Source organism: Hemiscyllium ocellatum, chromosome 5 (assembly GCF_020745735.1).
Source record: "Hemiscyllium ocellatum isolate sHemOce1 chromosome 5, sHemOce1.pat.X.cur, whole genome shotgun sequence".
Classification (NCBI taxonomy): Eukaryota; Metazoa; Chordata; class Chondrichthyes; order Orectolobiformes; family Hemiscylliidae; genus Hemiscyllium; species Hemiscyllium ocellatum.
Window position 1 is genome coordinate 112,682,603 of NC_083405.1, and position 19,295 is coordinate 112,701,897.

The window sequence follows — 19,295 nt, forward strand, 5'->3', positions numbered from 1 at the left end:
ATTTCTAAATATAAAATTAATATTCCAGATCCAAAGAGATTGTTCAAAAACAATTGTAAACATAGCTTGCCATTAAAAACCCATCATACCTCATTCAATTTTGGCATAATGTTTTCCAAGTGGCAGACAACTTCACATTAAGCTTCACATTTGTAAATGGAAACTAATGTTGGCAACTTTGGCCTCAATACAACACAAAACCTAGGTATACAGGGCAACCCCCATATCTGCAGAATCATTTTCCGTGGTTTCAGTTACCCATGGTCTACCACTGCCTAACCATATTATCTGGAACCTTCCAGAGCCAGGGACGGGGGTGCCGGGAAGGTAAATTTCCCATTTAAATGAAAAGGTTCATTCCTTTCTGCAGTAGGTTTAGGAACATATCACGCGGATACGGGGGGGGGGGGGGGGGGTACTGCTGTATATCCAGTAGTAATCTGTGATTATATAAATTATACCATGAAGCATTACAAATAAGATGGATGAGCTTGAGGCTCTTTTGGAAATTGGCAGATATGATATTGTGGGAATAACTGAGACATGGCTTCAAGTGGACAGGGCCTGGGAAATGAATATTCAAGGCTACACATGCTATCATAAGGACAGACTGACGGGCAGAGGGGGTTGGGTGGCCATGTTGGTATATTCAGTCTCTTGCACGGGGGGACCTAGAATCCTAGAATCAGGGGATGTAGGGTCAGTATGGATAGAGCTGAGAAATTCTAAGGGTAAAAAGACCCTCTTGGGAGTTATCTACAGGCCCCCAAACAGTAGTCTGGGTGTCAGATTTAAGTTGAATCAGGAGCTGAAATTGGCCTTTCGCAAAGATGTTACTACAGTTGTTATGGGGGATTTCAACACGCAGGTAGACTGGGAGAATCAGGATGGTATTGGACCTCAAGAAAGAGACTTTGTGGAGTGCCTCCGAGATGGATTCTTCGAAAAGCTGGTGCTGGAGCCTACCAGGGAGAAGGCAATTCTGGATCTGGTATTGTGCAACGAACCAGAATTGATCAGGGACCTCGAAGTGAAGGAGGCATTGGGAAGTAGTTACCATAATACAATAAACTTCAATCTGCAATTTGAGAGGGAGCGGGTACAATCGGAAGTGACAATATTTCTGTTGAATAAAGAGAACTATGGAGCTATGAGGGAGGAGCTGGCCAAAGTACAATGGTGCAATACCTTAGCAGGGATAAAAGTGGAGGAACAATGGCAGATATTTCTGTGTATAATGCATAAGATGCAGGATCAGTTCATTCCTAAAAAGGAAGAAAGATCACAGGAGGAGGCATGGGCGGCAGTGGCTGACGAGGGAAGTTAAGATACATATAAAGTTAAAAGAGAAAAAGTATGACATAGCAAAGGTAAGTGAGAAAATGGAGAACTGGGAAGCTTTTAAAGAGCAAAGAAGGAAATATGCAGAGAAAAAATGAGGTACAAATGTATACTGGCCAAAAATATAAAAGAAGGATAGTAAAAGCTTTTTTGGGAAGTGAAAGGCAAAAAAATGGTTAAGACTAAAATTGGGCCCTTGAAGACAGAAACAGGGGAATATATTACGGGAACAAAGAAATGGCAGAAGAATTGAATTGATACTTCAGATCTGTGTTCACTGGGGAAGACACAAGCAATCTCCCTGAGGTAACAATGGCTGAAGGACCTGAACTTAAGGGAATTTATATTTGCCAGGAATTGGTATTGGAGAGACTGTCAGGTCTGAAGGTTGATATGTCCCCGGGGCCTGATGGTCTACATCCCAGGGTACTGAAAGAGGTGGCTCGGGAAATCGTGGATGCGTTGGTGATTATTTTCCAGAGTTCGATAGATTCGGGATCAGTTCCTGCGGATTGGAGGGTGGCTAATGTTGTACCACCTTTTAAGAAAGGTGGGAGAGAGAAAGCAGGAAATTATAGACCAGTTAGTCTGACTTCAGTGGTGGGAAAGATGCTGGAGTCTGTTAAAAAGGATGAAATTACAACACATCTGGATAGTAGTAACAGGATAGGTCAGAGTCAGCATAGATGTATGAAGGGGAAATCATGCTTGACTAATTGTCTGGAATTTTTTGAGGATGTAACTATGAAGATGGATGAGGGAAATCCAGAAGATGTAGTGTACCTGGACTTTCTGAAAGCTTTTGGTAAAGTCCCACATAGGAGGTTAGTGAGCAAAATTAGGGTGCATGGTATTGGGGGTACTAACTTGGATTGAAAGTTGATTGGCTGACAGGAAACAAAGAGTAGCGATAAACGACTCCATTTCAGAATGGCAGGCAGAGACCTGTGGGGTACTGCAGGGATCAGTGCTGGGACCGCAGCTTTTTACAATATATATTGATGATATAGAAGATGGTATTACTAATGACATTAGCAAATTTGCTGATGATACTAAGCTGGGTGGCAAGCTGAAATATGAGGAGGATGTTAGGCGATTACAGGGTGACCTGGACAGGTTAGGTGAGTGGTCAGATGCATGGCAGATGCAGTTTAATGTGGGTAAATGTATAGTTATCCACTTTGATGGCAAGAACAGGAAGGCAGATTACTACCTAAATGGAATCAATTTAGGTAAAGGGGCAGTATAATAAGATTTGGGTGTTCTTGTATACCAGTCAATGAAGGTAAGCATGCAGGTACAGCAGGTAGTGAAGGCGGCTAATAGCATGCTGGCCTTCATAACAAGAGGGATTGAGTATAGAAGCAAAAAGGTTCCTCTGCAGCTGTACAGGGCCCTGGTGAGACCACACCTGGAGTGCTGTGTGCAGTTCTGGTCTCCACATTTGAGGAAAGACATTCTGTCTATTGAGGGAGTGCAGCGTAGGTCAATTCTTGGAATGGCGGGACTACTTTACGCTGAAAGACTGGAGCAACTGGGCTTGTATACCCTTGAGTTTAGAAGACTGAGAGGGGATCTGATTGAGACATATAAGATTATTAAAGGGTTGGACACTCTGGAGGCAGGAAACATGTTTCTGCTGATGGGTGAGTGCCGAACCAGAGTACACAGCTTAAAAATACGGGGTAGACCATTTAGGACAGAGATGAGGAGAAACTTCTTCACCCAGAGAGTGGTAGCTGTGTGGAATGCTCTGCCCCAGAGGGCAGTGGAGGCCCAGTCTCTGGATTCAATTAAGAAAGAGTTGGATAGAGCTCTCAAGGATAGTGGAATCAAGAGTTATGGAGATAAGGCAGGAACAGGATACTAATTAAGGATGATCAGCCATGATTATACTGAATGGTGGTGCAGGCTCAAAGGGCAGAATGGCCTACTCCTGCACCTATTGCCTATTGTCTATTGACTGATTGTGTCACTTGTGAGTTGGGCAATCATTGGAGCATTAGTCAACCTCACAGGATGACATGTTTCTCATACTGATAGTTCACATTTTTTGAATCTTCAAACTTCGCTGGCTGAGTCCTGAAGCACAACAATGTCAGACTGAGCTTAAGGCAGGAGCTGAGAGAAACAACATGAAGGTACAGTACTCCTGACTCTGGTCTGATCAACCTGCTTGCCATAAATCAGTTGGCCATGGCAGCATAGGTAGGAGTGATCACCACACAATCCTTGTGAGGGCTAGATTCCGTCTTCAAACTGAGAACATTGTTCTCATGCAATGTGCTAACCTGAATGCTAAATTGGAACAGTTTGAGAAGAAAGCAAGCAAACTACAGAAATTTAGGAGGTGTTGCTCATAAAGTAATCTGTAAATTCAGTCCTGCATCACCAAATGTCATAACGAATCCTGGTTTAATGAAGAGTGTGTCATGTATAACAGTCTCTGTGCTTCAAGGGCGGTACAGTGGCTCAATGGTTAGCTACTGCTATCTCACAGCGCCAGCGACTGGGGTTCAATTCCATCCTCATGCATGGAGTTTGCACATTGTTCCCATGTCTGTGTGGATTCCTCCCACAGTCCAAATTTTTGCAGGTTAGCTGCATTAATCATGGGAAATGTAGAACAATAGGGGAAGGGAATGGGTCTGGGTAGGTTATCCTTCGGAGGGTCAATGTGGACTTGTTAAGCTTACTGGCCTGTTTCCACACTGTAATTATTCTCTGATGGTGAAATACAAGACAAAATTATGTGCATGTTGAACAGCAAAAGCAGCATGGCATAGACAGAGCTAAACAGTCTTAAAAAAAAAGATCAAGTAGAAACTTTATATCTAGCCCAAATATGGCCAACAGTAGACAAGTAACAAATAGGAGGCAGTTGCTTCATGATTCCATGCTGTACGACTCCAAGGTTATGACTAACTCCACCTTCAATACCTTAGCCTAGTACTTGAGACTGAAAAACAAGACTTAAGGACTTGGAACCATTCATAACCAGAAATTCAACATTGTTATGGACCAGACCAGGCCCCCTCAAAATATTTCAAGAAGGTAGCCGAGAGCCAAACTTTGTCTTATTTTAAAAGCAGATATGAAGGGGATATTCCAGGTGTGATGCAGCTGGTCAATCCACTCAGCTTTAAGCAAACAGAATTTATTTAAACACTACAATTAAAACATGAACAAAAGAAAGCTGAACTTAGAATAACTTAACTATTTGAAAACTCAACCAGCTCAATACTGCAACTTAATGAGCTATTCCAATTCCCATAACATCCCATTAACACATTCCTTAGCAAAAGGTAAATTCAAACACAGGTTCTTACAGGCAGGAGAGATTTCAAAGAGAGAAGTCAATCAAGAATTGTCTGCTGAAGCTTTCTCTAAACTGCAGCAGCTTCTCATTGTTACAGCCAAAGGAAACTAGAAAAATCTGAACTGGGAGAACTGGCCATTCCCTTGCCATTGTTAAACAAAACACTTTGCCAGACATTTCAACACCCCTGCCTTTTGACCTCTGTTAAAAAAAAGGACAAAATAACCTTATTAAAGGGGCAGTATCATCACAATATATGTGCTCTGTCTCTGCATCACAAATGCCAGCTTTCAGTCAATTTGGTTAATTCACATAGCTCCAACAGTGGACACAGCAAAAGCAACAACCCGGCTGTGTTGATAAAATGAGAGGTGGGAATGACCTACAATCCCTCTAATTTTTCTGCTATTGCACAGACCTCATAGGTCTGTGCTGAGGTCTGTGCGCAGGAAAAGCTTCTGGAAACAGTAGAAAATGCGTCTGCATGCCAATAGGCGTGCATAAACCCTCAGAATGGCTGGCTGCATAGCTTAGAGGGAACGTGGTGAATGATTGCACTTGACATAAAAGCAGCATTTGAAGATCTGAGGGATCAAGGAACCCTGGTTAAAACTATGGGGAAAATTCTCCAAGAATGGAGTCATACCTGGCACAAAAAAAGATGGTTGTGGTTGTTAAAGATCAATCATCTCAGCCCTTGGACATTGTTGCAGGAGTTCCACAGGACATTGTCCCAAGCTCAACTTTCTTCAGCTACTTCATTAATGGGATAGTCAATACTGAGAAGGACTGCAACAAATTACAGGAGGACATTAATAAGCTTGCAGAATGACAAATAATTTGCAAATGAACTTCAACACACAGATATGTGAGGTGATTTGTTTTGGTTGGAAGAATTGGGAGACTATTCATTACTGGGAAGCTGCATGTCAATATGGGGCAAGAAGCAGGGCCCTGGATCGGGCGGGCACATCACCCCCAATAACTATGACCCGGAGCTCTCAGGTACCCGTTGTGGATAGGTTAGAGGTAGGGTGGGGAGCTTGGGCCAAGACCAACACCAAGGCCTATGATTTCCATCTTCGAGCTCAAATAGACTAATCACTACAAGTTCCACTACAGATTAACAGTTTGTAAACAAAAAAAACTAAGCACTGAGTTTTATTTCTAGAGGCATAGAATTGAAAAGTGGAAAAGTTATATTAACTATTGGACTATGGTTTGGCCACACAGTCTGCTTTGATTGTGGGAATGAAATTGGTGGGACAAAGTAAGGATGGGAGGTAACCTACATTCTGTCCAGCTCAGAGTTCCATGCTAGATATTTTAAAAATCTCAACTACGTGACATTTTGCTCATTTGTTCCTTCACTGCATAAACTGCAGTAACCTCATAAAATTACATCCAGATTCCACAGAGGATCTCTATCTTAGAGTGACTTGAGAATCTAAGCCTGGATGATGCAGGTGTTTTGAACATCCAGCAGAAGGCCTTGACACAAGTACAGCAAACTAGGATGACCAGTTGAAGGGTTTCATACAGGTGTGAGCTATGTTTGAAGGGAGTAGCCCTCATCTCCCAGCAACAATTGCCTGAAGACCTTGGAAGGAAGCAAAAACCTGTGAGTTCACTAATATATTCAAATCATGGCAGTTCTAAAATTTTTCAAGCAGATCTTCAAAATGTAGCATCAATAGCAAAAATAAGTTGAATATTTATGGAGTATAAATCTGTTCTGTTGATGAACCCTGGTGGTTGGTGATAGGTACTCTCAAAGCAAAGCGAGTGCATTTACACCAGGGGGTAGTCAACAATGAGAGAAACCCACTACTTATCTGTTTCATTCTCCACATCACAAGGGAAGGGCATGTGCAGATGGAGAAAATCATTTATTACATTCTGGATGCATTTGTGGATTGAGAATTAAGAGCTGCTACAGGTCCCCAGCTGCTCCTAACACAAGCTACCAGGCTAAAAATTCAGGGCAGCTGTGCGCTTAATGGTTATGGTACTCCAAAGGAGTAGCCATGGGCACCCACATGGACCCCAGCTATGCCTGTCTCTTTGTAGGATATGTGGAACAGTCCATCTTCCGCAGCTACACTAGCACCATCCCCCACCTTTTTCTCTGCTACATCGATGGCTGTATCGGCGCTGCCTCGTGCTCCCACGTGGAGGTTGAACAGTTCATCCGCTTTACCAACACCTTCCACCCTGACCTCAAATTTACCTGGACCGTCTCAGACTCCTGCCTCCCCTTCCTAGACCTTTCCATTTCTATCTCAGGCGACCGAATCAACACGGACATTTACTATAAACCGACTAACTCCCACAGCTACCAAGACTACACCTCCTCCCACCCTGCCCCCTGTAAAGACGCCATCCCATATTCCCAATTCCTTCGTCTCCACCGCATCTGGTCCCAGGAGGACCAGTTCCAATACCGTACAACCCAGATGGCCTCCATCTTCAAAGACCGCAATTTCCCCCAGATGTGATCGACGATGCCCTCCTCCGCACCTCCTCCACTTCCCGCTCCTCTACCCTTGAGCCCCGCCCCTCCAACCGCCACCAGTACAGAACCCCACTGGTCCTCACCTACCACCCCACCAACCTCCATATACAGCATATCATCCGCCGTCATTTCTGCCACCTCCAAACGGACCCCATCACCAAGGATATATTTCCCTCCCCTTCCCTATCAGCGTTCCAAAAAGACCACTCCCTCCGTGACTCCCTCGTCAGGTCCACACCCCCCACCAACCCAACCTCCACTCCCGGCATCTTCCCCTGCAACCGCAGGAAATGCAAAACTTGCGCCCACACCTCCTCCCTTACTTCCCTCCAAGGCCCCAAGGGATTCTTCCATATCCGCCATAAATTCACCTGCACCTCCACACACATCATTTATTGCAAGCGCTGCACCCGATGTGGCCTTCTCTATATTGGGGAGACAGGCCGCCTACTTGCGGAACGTTTCAGAGAACACCTCTGGGACACCCGGACGGACCAACCCAACCACCCCGTGGCTCAACACTTCAACTCCCCCTCCCACTCCACCAAGGACATGCAGGTCCTTGGACTCCTCCATCGCCAGACCATAGCAACACGACGGTTGGAGGAAGAGTGCCTCATCTTCCGCCTAGGAACTCTCCAACCACAAGGGATGAACTCAGATTTCTCCAGTTTCCTCATTTCCTCTTCCCCCACCTTGTCTCAGTCAAATCCCTCGAACTCAGCACCGCCTTCCTTAACCTGCAATCTTCTTCCTGACCTCTCTGCCCCCACCCCACTCCAGCCTATCACCCTCACCTTGACCTCCTTCCACCTATGGCATCTCCAACACCCCTCCCCCAAGTCCCTCCTCCCTACCTTTTATCTTAGCCTGCTGGACACACTTTCCTCATTCCTGAAGAAGGGCTTATGCCCGAAACGTCGATTCTCCTGTTCCTTGGGATGCTGCCTGAACTGCTGTGCTTTTCCAGCAACACATTTTCAACCCTTAATGGTTACCCAGGATGGGATTGCCACCCACTTTTTATGGGCGCAAGTCCTTCTCCAGCAGATCTTTCAAACAGTTGAAGAAATTGACAGTGAAGCCAGTAGAGAAGAGGGCTAATTCTTGTCCTCCACCTCATTGGTTGCTTTTTAGCTGTTGCTTCTCCCTTTGAAGGATGCAGAGGAGCCAGAGGACATTCTTGTTAATGATGTTGTCATCACTATCCTTTTCTATGCTGTGTTCACATTTCAACCAAGGCCACAAGGACTGTAGCCATACACCAGCCATGCTGGTTCATCAGCAGATAGCTTGTGGGAATGGTCAGAAGGATAATGTAATATTACTGAAGCAAGTGCTGAGACCTCTCATCCTTCACAAGTAAGGTTCATGTTATGTCCTCACACGGTGTGGCATGAAAGCTTCTCAAAGAAAAGTTTCTTCCATAAGGAGCACATAGGCATGTACATTTTGGCAAGACTACATTGCACAACCAATGTTTTCATGCAAATTGGGGAGCAGAATTCTCTCTGTAAGCCAACATGGTAGTTTTGTTCCCAAAGAAAAGGCACCCTTACATATCACAGACCATGTCCTTGTATACCTACTACTCAGTAAGTGAATGTGGAAGTTGCAAAACATTATCTTCCAATCCCAAGAAAGCAAGTATTTTTCAGATATGAAAGGCTCAGGGGTTGATTTTAAGTTTATCTGACTATAATTGTTTTGCTGACATGGTTAGGAGGCATGCATACAATGTAATAGTCATGATTGCTTGAAGTCATAATTTGTATTGATTATTGAGGGCAATGAATGACCTGACAATGAAGTCTAAATTGAAGCCAGAAAGGTGGCATTACTGAATGACTGCAGTCACGGTTATTGCAATTGCCGCAAGCTGGGCCTGAACTTCCTAAGTTTCAGTCCACCCCAAAAGAAAAAACACACAACAACTTACTCCATCCACTTCACAGGCTGAGTCATTTTGGACATTTACTGCACAGTTGATTTTTGATTTGACATGGCAATTCCCAACTTTGTGTTCTTGTGAGTGAGTGCCAGGCTCTGCCTAAGACACAGGCTGACACTCCATCTTCATATTCCTTTTGTGGTTTTGACTCTGTGGCCCTAATGAACTTTCAGACTCCCATTGTTCATGGTGAGTCCCTTTACGTAATTATTACCCTCAGAATTCATGGCTTTCAGAATGCCCATGCCCTTGTTGGCCAGATATATTTCTCATATAGACCAGAGTGGCTCCCCTGTCGAACTGCCAGTCTCCTCCTATGGAAAATTGAGCTCATCATTAGATACAGTTGGAAATAAAACAGGCAATGCTCAAGACAAAACTTCTGAATTTGCCATTTTATCCTAAGGAGAAAACTGTAAAACATTTTCTCAATATTGACATTGTGTTTTCACCCCAATTTTCCTATCATTGCCCATGTCACACAAGGGAAGTGAAAATTCCATCCACTGAAGTTACAACATATAAAACCAAGTTATCCAGCCCAACAAGTCTGTGTTGCTTTATTCTCCATTCCTGATCATATTTTATTTACTCATCTCATTCCACATTCCCTTCATCCATCAATCCAATTTTGAATCATAACATAATTTTTGCATCATGTATGAACCAGAAGTAAATATCACAGCCTCAATTGTTTCTATATTAAGTTTCTCCTTGCATTTGAAAACAAAGGAAACAATAATCATGGTTTGTAATCATATTATTTAATAATATTTTGTGAGAACCTCCAATACAAATGCAGCGCAGAGGTTTATAGGTGTTTTTGTGCAGGAACCACAAAATGTCAACACGCAGTGCAGCAAATAATTAAGAAGGCAAATAGAATTTTGGTCTTCATTTTTCCAAGTTGCAGTTTAAAAATGTGAAGGCTTGTTACAAGGGTTTTAGTGAGGCTGCACCTGGAGTACCATGTATAGTTTAGGTCCCCATATTTGAGAAAGGATATATTGAATTGAAGACTGCTCAAAAGTGATTCACGAGATTGACTTCTGGGATCATGAATTTAGGCCTTCATTCAATAAAGTTTAGAAGAAAGAGGAGTAATCTGATTAAAACATTAAAGATTCTGAGGGAGCTTGACAGATGTTGAGAAGATGTTTCAAATAACAGGCAAATCTCAAACTAAAGGACATAGTTGTAGATTAAGGGGAAGCTCATTTATAACTGAAATGTGAAGGAATGTCTTCTCTCAAAAGGTAATGAATGTCTGGAATTCCCTACCTCAGAGAATTGTAAAGGGTAGATCACTGGAAGTATTTAAAGAGGATGTGGATAGATTATTTAAATTTTGAGGTATACAGACTATGAGGAGCTGGTGTAAGCTGAGATTGAGGCATGGGGCTTGAGGTGCTGAATGGCCTGTTCCTGCTCCTACTTCTTAAGTTCTTATATGCTAGAACAGAAGCTTAAAATCATGCAGACATTTGTAGAGGCCAGCAAAAGCAGTCAAATTTCTAAATGAAGAACATGACTGGAGAAATGAATAAGGGCCATTGGGTTTTTTAATACCCAATCAAAAATACAGTTTCATTCAAAAAGCTTCTGTATACATGTATACAGAATGATAGTTAAAAAGAGATTCAATGCAATTTGACAAGAACAGCTCCAGTTTATGAAGATGTTAAATGACACTGAAAAAAAACACTTAGGAAGGACAAGGCTGACAGGTGGGGAGCAGGACAAAAGATTAATCAAAACACAATGGCTGCAGCTTTCCCATTTTGGGATGGATATGCTAGGTGTAGACCAACTTGTAATGGAAAAGGATAGACTGGATCTAAAAGTTGAAATTCTAAATTGGAGGAAGGCCAATTTTGACAGTATTAGGCATGAACTTTCGAAAGCTGATTGGGGGCGGATGTTCGTGGGTAAAAGGACAGCTGGATATGGGAAGCCTTCAAAAATGAGATAACAAGAGTCCAGAGACAGTATATTCCTGTTACGGTAAAAGGCAAGGCTGGCAAGTGTGGGGAATGCTGGATGATTAGAGAAATTGAGGTTTTGGTTAAGAAAAAGAAGGAAACCAAGTATCAAGTATAGACAGCAGAGATAAAGTGAATTCTTAGAAGAGTACAAAGGCAGTAGGAGTATACTTAAGAGGGAGATGAGATAGCTTTGGCAAATAGTGTTAAGGACAATCCAAAGGGTTTTACAAATACATTAAGGACAAAAGGGTAATAAGGGAGAGAATAGAGCCTGTGTGCAGAACCAGAGATGGGGAGATACTAAATGAGTATTTTGCGTCAGTATTTACTGTGGAGGACATCGAAGATATAGAATGCAGAAAGTAGATGGTGACATCTTGAAAAATGTCCATATTTCAGAGGAGGAAGTGCTAGATGTCTTAAAACACATAAAGGTGGATAAATCCCCAGGACCTGATCAGGTGCACCCTAGAACTCTGTGGGAACCTAAGGGAGTGATTGCTAGGCCAATTGCTGAGAAATTTATATAATCATAGTCACAGGTGAGGTGCTGGAAGACTGGAGGTTGGCTAACGTTGGCGAACTATAGCCTGACATCAGTGGTGGGCACGTTGTTCCTGAGATACAAGATTTACATGCATTTAGAAAGGCAAGGACTGATTAGGGGTAGTCAAAATGGCTTTGTGCGTGGGAAATCATGTCTCACAAACTTGATTGAGTTTTTTGAAGAAGCAATGAAGGGGGTGGCATAATGACTTAGAGGTTAGCGCTGCTGCCTCACAATGCCAGGGGTCCGGGTTTGCTTACAACCTTGGGTGACTGTATGGAGTTTGCACATTCTCCACGTGTCTGCAAGGGTTTCCTCCAGATGCTCTGGTTTCCTCCCACAATCCAAAGATGTGCAGGTTAGGTGAATTGGCCATACTAGAATTGTGCATAGTGTTCAGGGATGAGTAAGTTAGGTGCATTACTTAGGGGTAAATATAGAGTACTAGGGTAGGGGAATGGGTGTGGGTGGGTTACTCTTTGGAGGGTCGATGGCCTGTTTCCAGACTGTAGGGATTCTATGATTGATGAGGGCAGAGCAGTGGATGTAATCTGTATGGACTTCAAGTAAGGCATTGAACAAAGTTCCTCATTGTAGAGTGGTTAGCAAGGTCAAGTCTCGCAGAATATAGGGAGAACTAGCCATTTGGATACAGAACTGGCTTGAAGGTAGAAGACAGAGGGTGGTAGTGGAGCGTTGCCTTTTAGACTGGAGGCCTGTGACCAGTGGTGTGCCACAAGGATTGGTGCTGGGTCCACTGCTTTTTGTCAGTTATATAAATGATTTGCATGTGAACATGGGAGGTGTAATTAGTGAGTTTGCAGATGACACCAAAATTGGAGGTGTAGTGGACAGCAAAGAAGGCTACTTCAGAGTACAATGGGATCTTGATCAGATGGGACAATGGGCTGAGGAGTGGCAAATGGAGTTTAATTTAGATAAATGTCAATTTGGGAAAGGCAAGTCAGAGCAAGACTTATATACTTAATGGTAAGGTCTTGGGGAGTGTTGCTGAACAGAGACTTTGGAGTGCATGTTCATAGTTTCTTGAAAGTGGAATGTCAGGTAGATCGGATATTGAAAAAAAGTATTTGGTATGTTTTCCTTTATTGGTCAAAGCAATAAGTATAGGAGTTGGGAGGTCATGTTGCAGCTGTGCAGGACATTGGTTAGGCCACATTTGGAATAGTGTGTGCAATTCTGGTCTCCCTCCCATCAGAAGGATGTTGTGAAACTTGAAACAGTGCAGAAAAGATTTACAAGAATGTTGCCAGGGTCGGATGATTTGAGTTACAGGAAGAGGCTGGGGCTGTTTTCCCTGGAGCGTCAGAGGCTGAGGGGTGATCTTATAGAGGCTTGTAAAATCATTTGGGGCATGGATAGGGTAAATAGAAGGTCTATTTACACAATCCATGCCCCAAGAACTAGAGGGTTTAGGGTGAGAGGGAAATTTTTAAAAGGGGCAACTTTTTTACGCAAAGGATGGTATGTGTATGGAATGTGCTGCCAGAGGAATGGTGGAGGCTGGTACAATTACAACATTTAAAAGGCATCTGGATGGATATATGAATACAAAGGGTTTAGAGGGATATGGGCCAAGTGCTCGCAAATAGGGCTAGATTAATATAGGATATCTGGTCGGCATGGATGAGTTCTGTATGTCTCGATGACTCTATGATTCTATGAGATCCTCCAACCTGTCCAGGGATCTCATTCTATGATGTCCACCTGGCTGACCTTGTTACAATCATTACAAAATATTTTAATTAATTAAAGAAAGGTGTTTATTTTATGGTGCAATCCAAATGTTGGTTTTATTTTGAAACACAAATAGAGCAATCCTGATACTTGAATTAAGAACACTAAAATGCTTTATGATGGAGAAATAAATAAATCCTCCGTTGGGTACAAGTATAGGACACCAGAATATGAACCAGGTGGCTGTGCAGTCAAAAATAAAGAAGGAAGGTAAATAAAAAGAATGTTCAAATGTACAATGACTGAACTGCAACAGATATTGCAGGATAAACAGTTCCAGGATGGTGCAAGGCAGAAGTGGAAGCGTATGGTGGATAAATCTTCAGCACCAATGATAGTCTTTATCACAAGGGAACTTTAATACAGGAGCAAAAAAGTCTTGCTTCAGTTCCATTTAACATCGGTGATACCACACCTGCAGTGTTGTGTGCAATTCTGATCCTTTTACCTCAGAAAGGAAATACTTGAGGAGATTCTGATGCAGTGATAATGTGACCGGACATGTAATCCAGAATCTCTAGCTGTGTTCTGAGTCATGGTATTGAATCCCACAACAGCAGATGGTAAAATTTGAATAAAATCTGGAATAGAGAAATTGAGCCGATGGCAACCATTTAACCATCGTCAATTATGTCATATCACTTGCCCTTCACTCCTCCCGAGAACATGTTGACACAAAGGACAACTACATAAGAATGCTACTCATTGATGACAGTTCAGCCTTCAACAACACTATTATCCCTTCAAGACTAATTACTAAACTTAGTGATCTCAGAATAAGCCCCACTCTCTGCAACTGGATCCTCAGTTTCCTGACCCACAGGCCACAATCAGTGAAGTCTGGGAACAATATTTCATCCTCACTAACACTCAACACTGGAGCCGCCCAGGGACACATACTCAGCCCCCTACTGTACTCACTGTATACCCATTACTGCGTTGCCAAATACCAGGCTAATGCCATTTACAAATTCACTGATGACACCACTATAGTCCGTCAAATCTCAGATGGCAACAAAACAGGCTGCAGACGGGAGGTGGAAGACCTGGAAAAATAGTGCACTGAGAACAATCTAGCTCTCAATGCCAGCAAAACAAGGAACTCATTATTGACTTTCAGCAGGATGTTACTCATGCCCTGTACACATTAACAGCACAGAAGTGGAACAAGTGGAGAGTGTCAAACTCCTCAGAGTAGTCATCCACAACAAACCTTCTTGGACTCTACATGTGGATGCACTCGTTACAAAGGCCCAATAATGTTTCTTCTTCCTCAGGCAGCTGAGGAAATTTGGCATGACAGCAAATACCCTTGCCAACTTTTATAGGTGCACCATTGAGAGCATTCTGTCTGGATGTATCACAACCTGGTATGGCAACTGTACCATTCAAGATCGAAGACAGTTACAGAGAGTGGTGAACTCAGCCCGGTCCAATCACAAAGGCCAACCTCCCATCTATAGAATCCATCTACCAGGCCCGCTGTCAAGGAAATGCCGCCTGCATTCTCAAAGATCTATCCCACCATGGCAATGTTTTCCACAATCTCTACCATCGAGGAGAAGGTACAGAAGCCCGAACACACGCACGAGCCAGTTTTGCAACAGTTTCTACCCTACTGTTATAATAATACTGAATGGACTTACAAACTCTTAACATTCGCCCATGCCTGTGTTTTTGTTTTTGCAGCTGTTTATCTATTATTTACTATCTATGCTACTTAATTATGTGATCTACCTGTATTGCTCAGAAGACAAAGCTTTTCACTGTGCCTTGGTACATGTGACAATAAATTCAATTCAATTCAATTCAAAAAACCCATCTGGTTCGCTATATTTCTTTCGGAAAGAAAATGCTTACCTGATCTGGCCTAGATGTGACTTCAGACCCACAGCAATTAGGGATGTGTAATAAATGCTGGCCTAGTCAGTGACACCCACATCCCATGAACAAATAAAAAAAAACTTTACAGGGAGTGCAGCAGAGGTTCACCAGACTGATTCCTAGGATGGCAGGACTGTCCAGTGAAGAGAGATTGAAGAGACTGGGCCTGTATTCACTTGAATTCAGAAAAAAATGAAAGGTGGTCTCATAGAAACACACAGAGTAGTTAAAGGGATAGAGAGAATAGATGCAGACAGGATGTTCTATCCGGCTGTGAGAAGTAGAACCAGGGAACACAGTTTCAAAGTAAAAGGCAAGCCATTTAAGGACTGATATGAGGATGAACATCATCATTCAGAGAGTGGCAAACCTTTGGAATTCTCTATACCAGAGAGTGGTAGAAACTTAGTCACAATATAAGGTCAAAACAGGGTTTGATAGATTTCTAGCTAAGAATGATATTAAGGGATAAGGGCATTGTGCTGGAATATGGTATTGAAGGAGCTTATCATAGCTTCTGCTGCATCCAATACACTCAACTGCTTCCCACTGTTGCAAAATTCAGTCAACTGATAGGAAATAAAGTCAGTATTCATAATACTTTGTTACACAAAATTAATCTTTTGTTTTTAATTAACCATCAATGGTCATACAGAGAGTTGGTTTTGATGTATTAACCTGATAATTAGCCTAAGTTAGGGAAAAAGAATAGAACACTACTTCTGTTAAATAATTTATTATTACAGCAACTCACAAATATACTCACAGATATTCTGCACCTGGATAAAATAACCAGTTGTCTTTCCATATGAATGAAACGTTGTTATCTCGAAAATCCCTAAAATGAAAATAAATATTGTAAAACATCACAGGCCAGACCAAACACCAATACTGAATATAAGTGGTTAAATAATTCAAGCTTAATTTATTGCATTTTTCATATGCTACAAATCTTTAGGTTTGCTTTTCTCAAAGTTACATTATTCCTTATAAAACATGCACCACTCGTTCCTCTGCAATCCATGTTGTGGTGCAAGTCCACAGTAGTTCCATGACATCAGTGCTGGGTTCTCCAGTCAGCAGCCTCATGACCAGTTGGCATTGAGACTCCTGGAAACTGTCTGCGGGATGCTCCACAACTAGCCAAGTCTTAGATATACAAGGTTGCAATGAATGAGGTTGGATTGGGTTTGATGAATGTTGGAATGATCAGCAGCAATGCTAATTGTCTTTGTTGTACATGGCCAGTTTATTTCAATAGACAATATCTTTAAACACCACAGATAGATTTTCCCCTTTTATGGTACCCTCTGAGAAACTGGGCAGTGTCCATTATGTTGTTGTCCATCATACCTAGTTTAACCATGAGGCTGTTCAGCTGAGAGAATGGTAGTGATAGTGGTGGAAGGGGAAAGACTAGTCAGGCAAGCATGCTGGATCAAATCTAAGCTCCAGAAAATCCCTCGCAGCATCTCTCAACTTTTCTGACTCATTTTTCTCCTTCACCACACTTCTCTACTTCTTTTACCAAGTTTTAGATCATTTACCTTAACATCTCTATGTGCCCAGGACAAAGTGAGGACTGCAGATGCTAGAGATCAGAGTCGAAAAGTATGGCGCTGGAAAAGCACAGTCGGTCAGGCAGCATCCAAGGAGCATGAGAATCGACTTCTGCCGAAACGTCAATGTGCCTGCTCCTTGGATGCTGCCTGACTGGCTGTACTTTTCCAGCACCATACTCTTCGATCTCTATGTGCCCAGTGCCATATTTTCTTTTATAATGGCTGGGTGAAGTACCTTGAGACATTTAATTGCGACAAAGATGCTACATAAATACAAGTTGTGTTGACTACCAATTTATCAAAGTCTGTGTTTTAGGGCTCATATAATATCATATAATCCAGCTCATTTATTTATTAGGTCAAACCTAAAATAATGCAGTTCACAGTGATAAAAGTGACCAAGCTTTTGCAGTAGTGAAACAGGTTTGTGTGTGCTACACCAGTGAGATGTGCAGAACTAAAGTTGAGGACTTATTTTCCACATCACAGAACCATCATAAAATTGAGCCACTTTACTTCCATGAAAGGCACTGAACTCTTATTGCCTCTGCAAAAGAAATATAACTTTTCTAGTGATGGAGAGGGATAAGTGTGCACTGCAGGGCAGGAGTTATAGCTGGGGGCAGGGAAATTATGATGCGGTGAGGCATGACTTAGGATGCGTGGATTGGAAAAATAGGCTTCAAGGGAAGGACACAAATGATATGTGGAGCTTGTTCAAGGAGCAGCTATTGGGTGTCCTTGATAAGTATGTACCAGTCAGGCAGGGAGGAAAGGGTCTTGTGAGGGAGCCGTGGTTTAATAAGGAATTGGAATCTCTTGTGAAAGGGAAGAGGGCGGCCTATGTAAAGATGATGCGTGAAGGTTCAGTTGGGGCAATTGAGAGTTATAAGGTAGCCAGGAGGGATCTAAAGAGAGAGCTAAGAGCAGCGAGAAGGGGACATGAAAGGTCCTTAGTTGGTAGGATTAGGGAAAATCCAAAGGCTTTCTATAGGTATGTCAGGAATAAAAGGATGTCTAGGGTAGGTATCGGTCCAGTCAAGGATAGTAGTGGGAAGTTGTGCGTGGAGGCAGAGGAGATTGGAGAGACACTAAATCAATACTTTTCGTCAGTATTCACTCAGGAACAATACATTGTTGCTGATGTGAATATTGAGTCACGAGTGATTAGAATGGATGGCTTTGAGGTATGTAGGGAAGAGGTCTGGGGAATACTGGAAAGGGTGAAAATAGATAAGTCCCCTGGGCCTGATGGCATTTATCCTAGGATCCTCTGGGAAGCTAGGGAGGAGATAGCGAAGCCATTGGCCTTGATTTTTATGTCGTCGTTGTCTACAGGAATAGTACCAGAAGACTGGAGGATAGCGAATGTGGTCCCCTTGTTCAAGAAGGGGAGTAGGGATAGCCCTAGTAACTATAGGCCAGTGAGTCTCACTTCTGTTGTGGGCAAAGTCTGAGAGAGAATTGAAAATGTGTTGCTGGTTAAAGCGCAGCAGGTCAGGCAGCATCCAAGGAACAGGAAATTCGACGTTTCGGGCACAAGCCCTTCATCAGGATGGTGAAGATGATGATTCCTGATGAAGGGCTTGTGCCCGAAATGTCGAATTTCCTGTTCCTTGGATGCTGCCTGACCTGCTGCGCTTTAACCAGCAACACATTTTCAGCTCTGATCTCCAGCATCTGCAGACCTCACTTTTTACTCTTAGGGAGAATTGTAAGGGATAGGATTTATGAACATCTGGATAGGAATAATGTGATCAAGGATAGTCAGCATGGTTTTGTGAAGGGCAGGTCGTGCCTCACAAACCTTATTGAGTTCTTTGAGAAGGTGACCAAGGAAGTGGATGAGGGTAAAGCAGTAGATGTGGTGTATATGGATTTTAGCAAGGCGTTCGATAAGGTACCCCATGGTAGGCTACTGCAAAAATTACGGACGTATGGCATTGAGGGTGCATTAGAGGTTTGGATTAGGAATTGGCTGGCTGGAAGGAGACAGAGGGTAGTAGTTGATGGTAAAGGTTCATCTTGGAGTGCAGTTACTAGCGGTGTTCCACAAGGATCTGTTTTGGGACCATTGCTGTTTGTCATTTTTATAAATGACCTGGAGGAAGGGCTTGAAGACTGGGTGAGCAAGTTTGCGGATGATACGAAAGTCGGTGGAGTTGTGGACAGCGAAGAAGGATGTGGCAGGTTACAGCGGGATATAGGTAAGTTGCAGAGCTGGGCAGAAAGGTGGCAAATGGAGTTCAATGCAGCTAAGTGTGAAGTCATTCACTTTGGTAGGAGTAACATGAAGATGGATTACTGGGCTAATGGTAGGCTACTTGGTAGTGTGGATGAGCAGAGGGATCTTGCTGTCCATGTACACAGATCTCTGAAAGTTGCCACCCAGGTAAATAGTGCTGTGAAGAAGGCATATGGTGCACTGGGCTT

General features: G+C 42.9%; 1 protein-coding gene across 1 annotated transcript in view; it reads right to left on the reverse strand.

Moving 5' to 3' along the window:
* The window catches only part of LOC132816229 (uncharacterized), a 45,783-nt gene that overhangs the window by 1,055 nt on the left and 25,433 nt on the right, over window positions 1-19,295 (reverse strand). Inside the window, exon 2 of the mRNA XM_060825724.1 lies at window positions 16,067-16,138. Within this exon, the coding sequence (XP_060681707.1) occupies window positions 16,067-16,138 (72 nt within the window). The remainder of the gene's footprint in view (window positions 1-16,066; window positions 16,139-19,295) is intronic.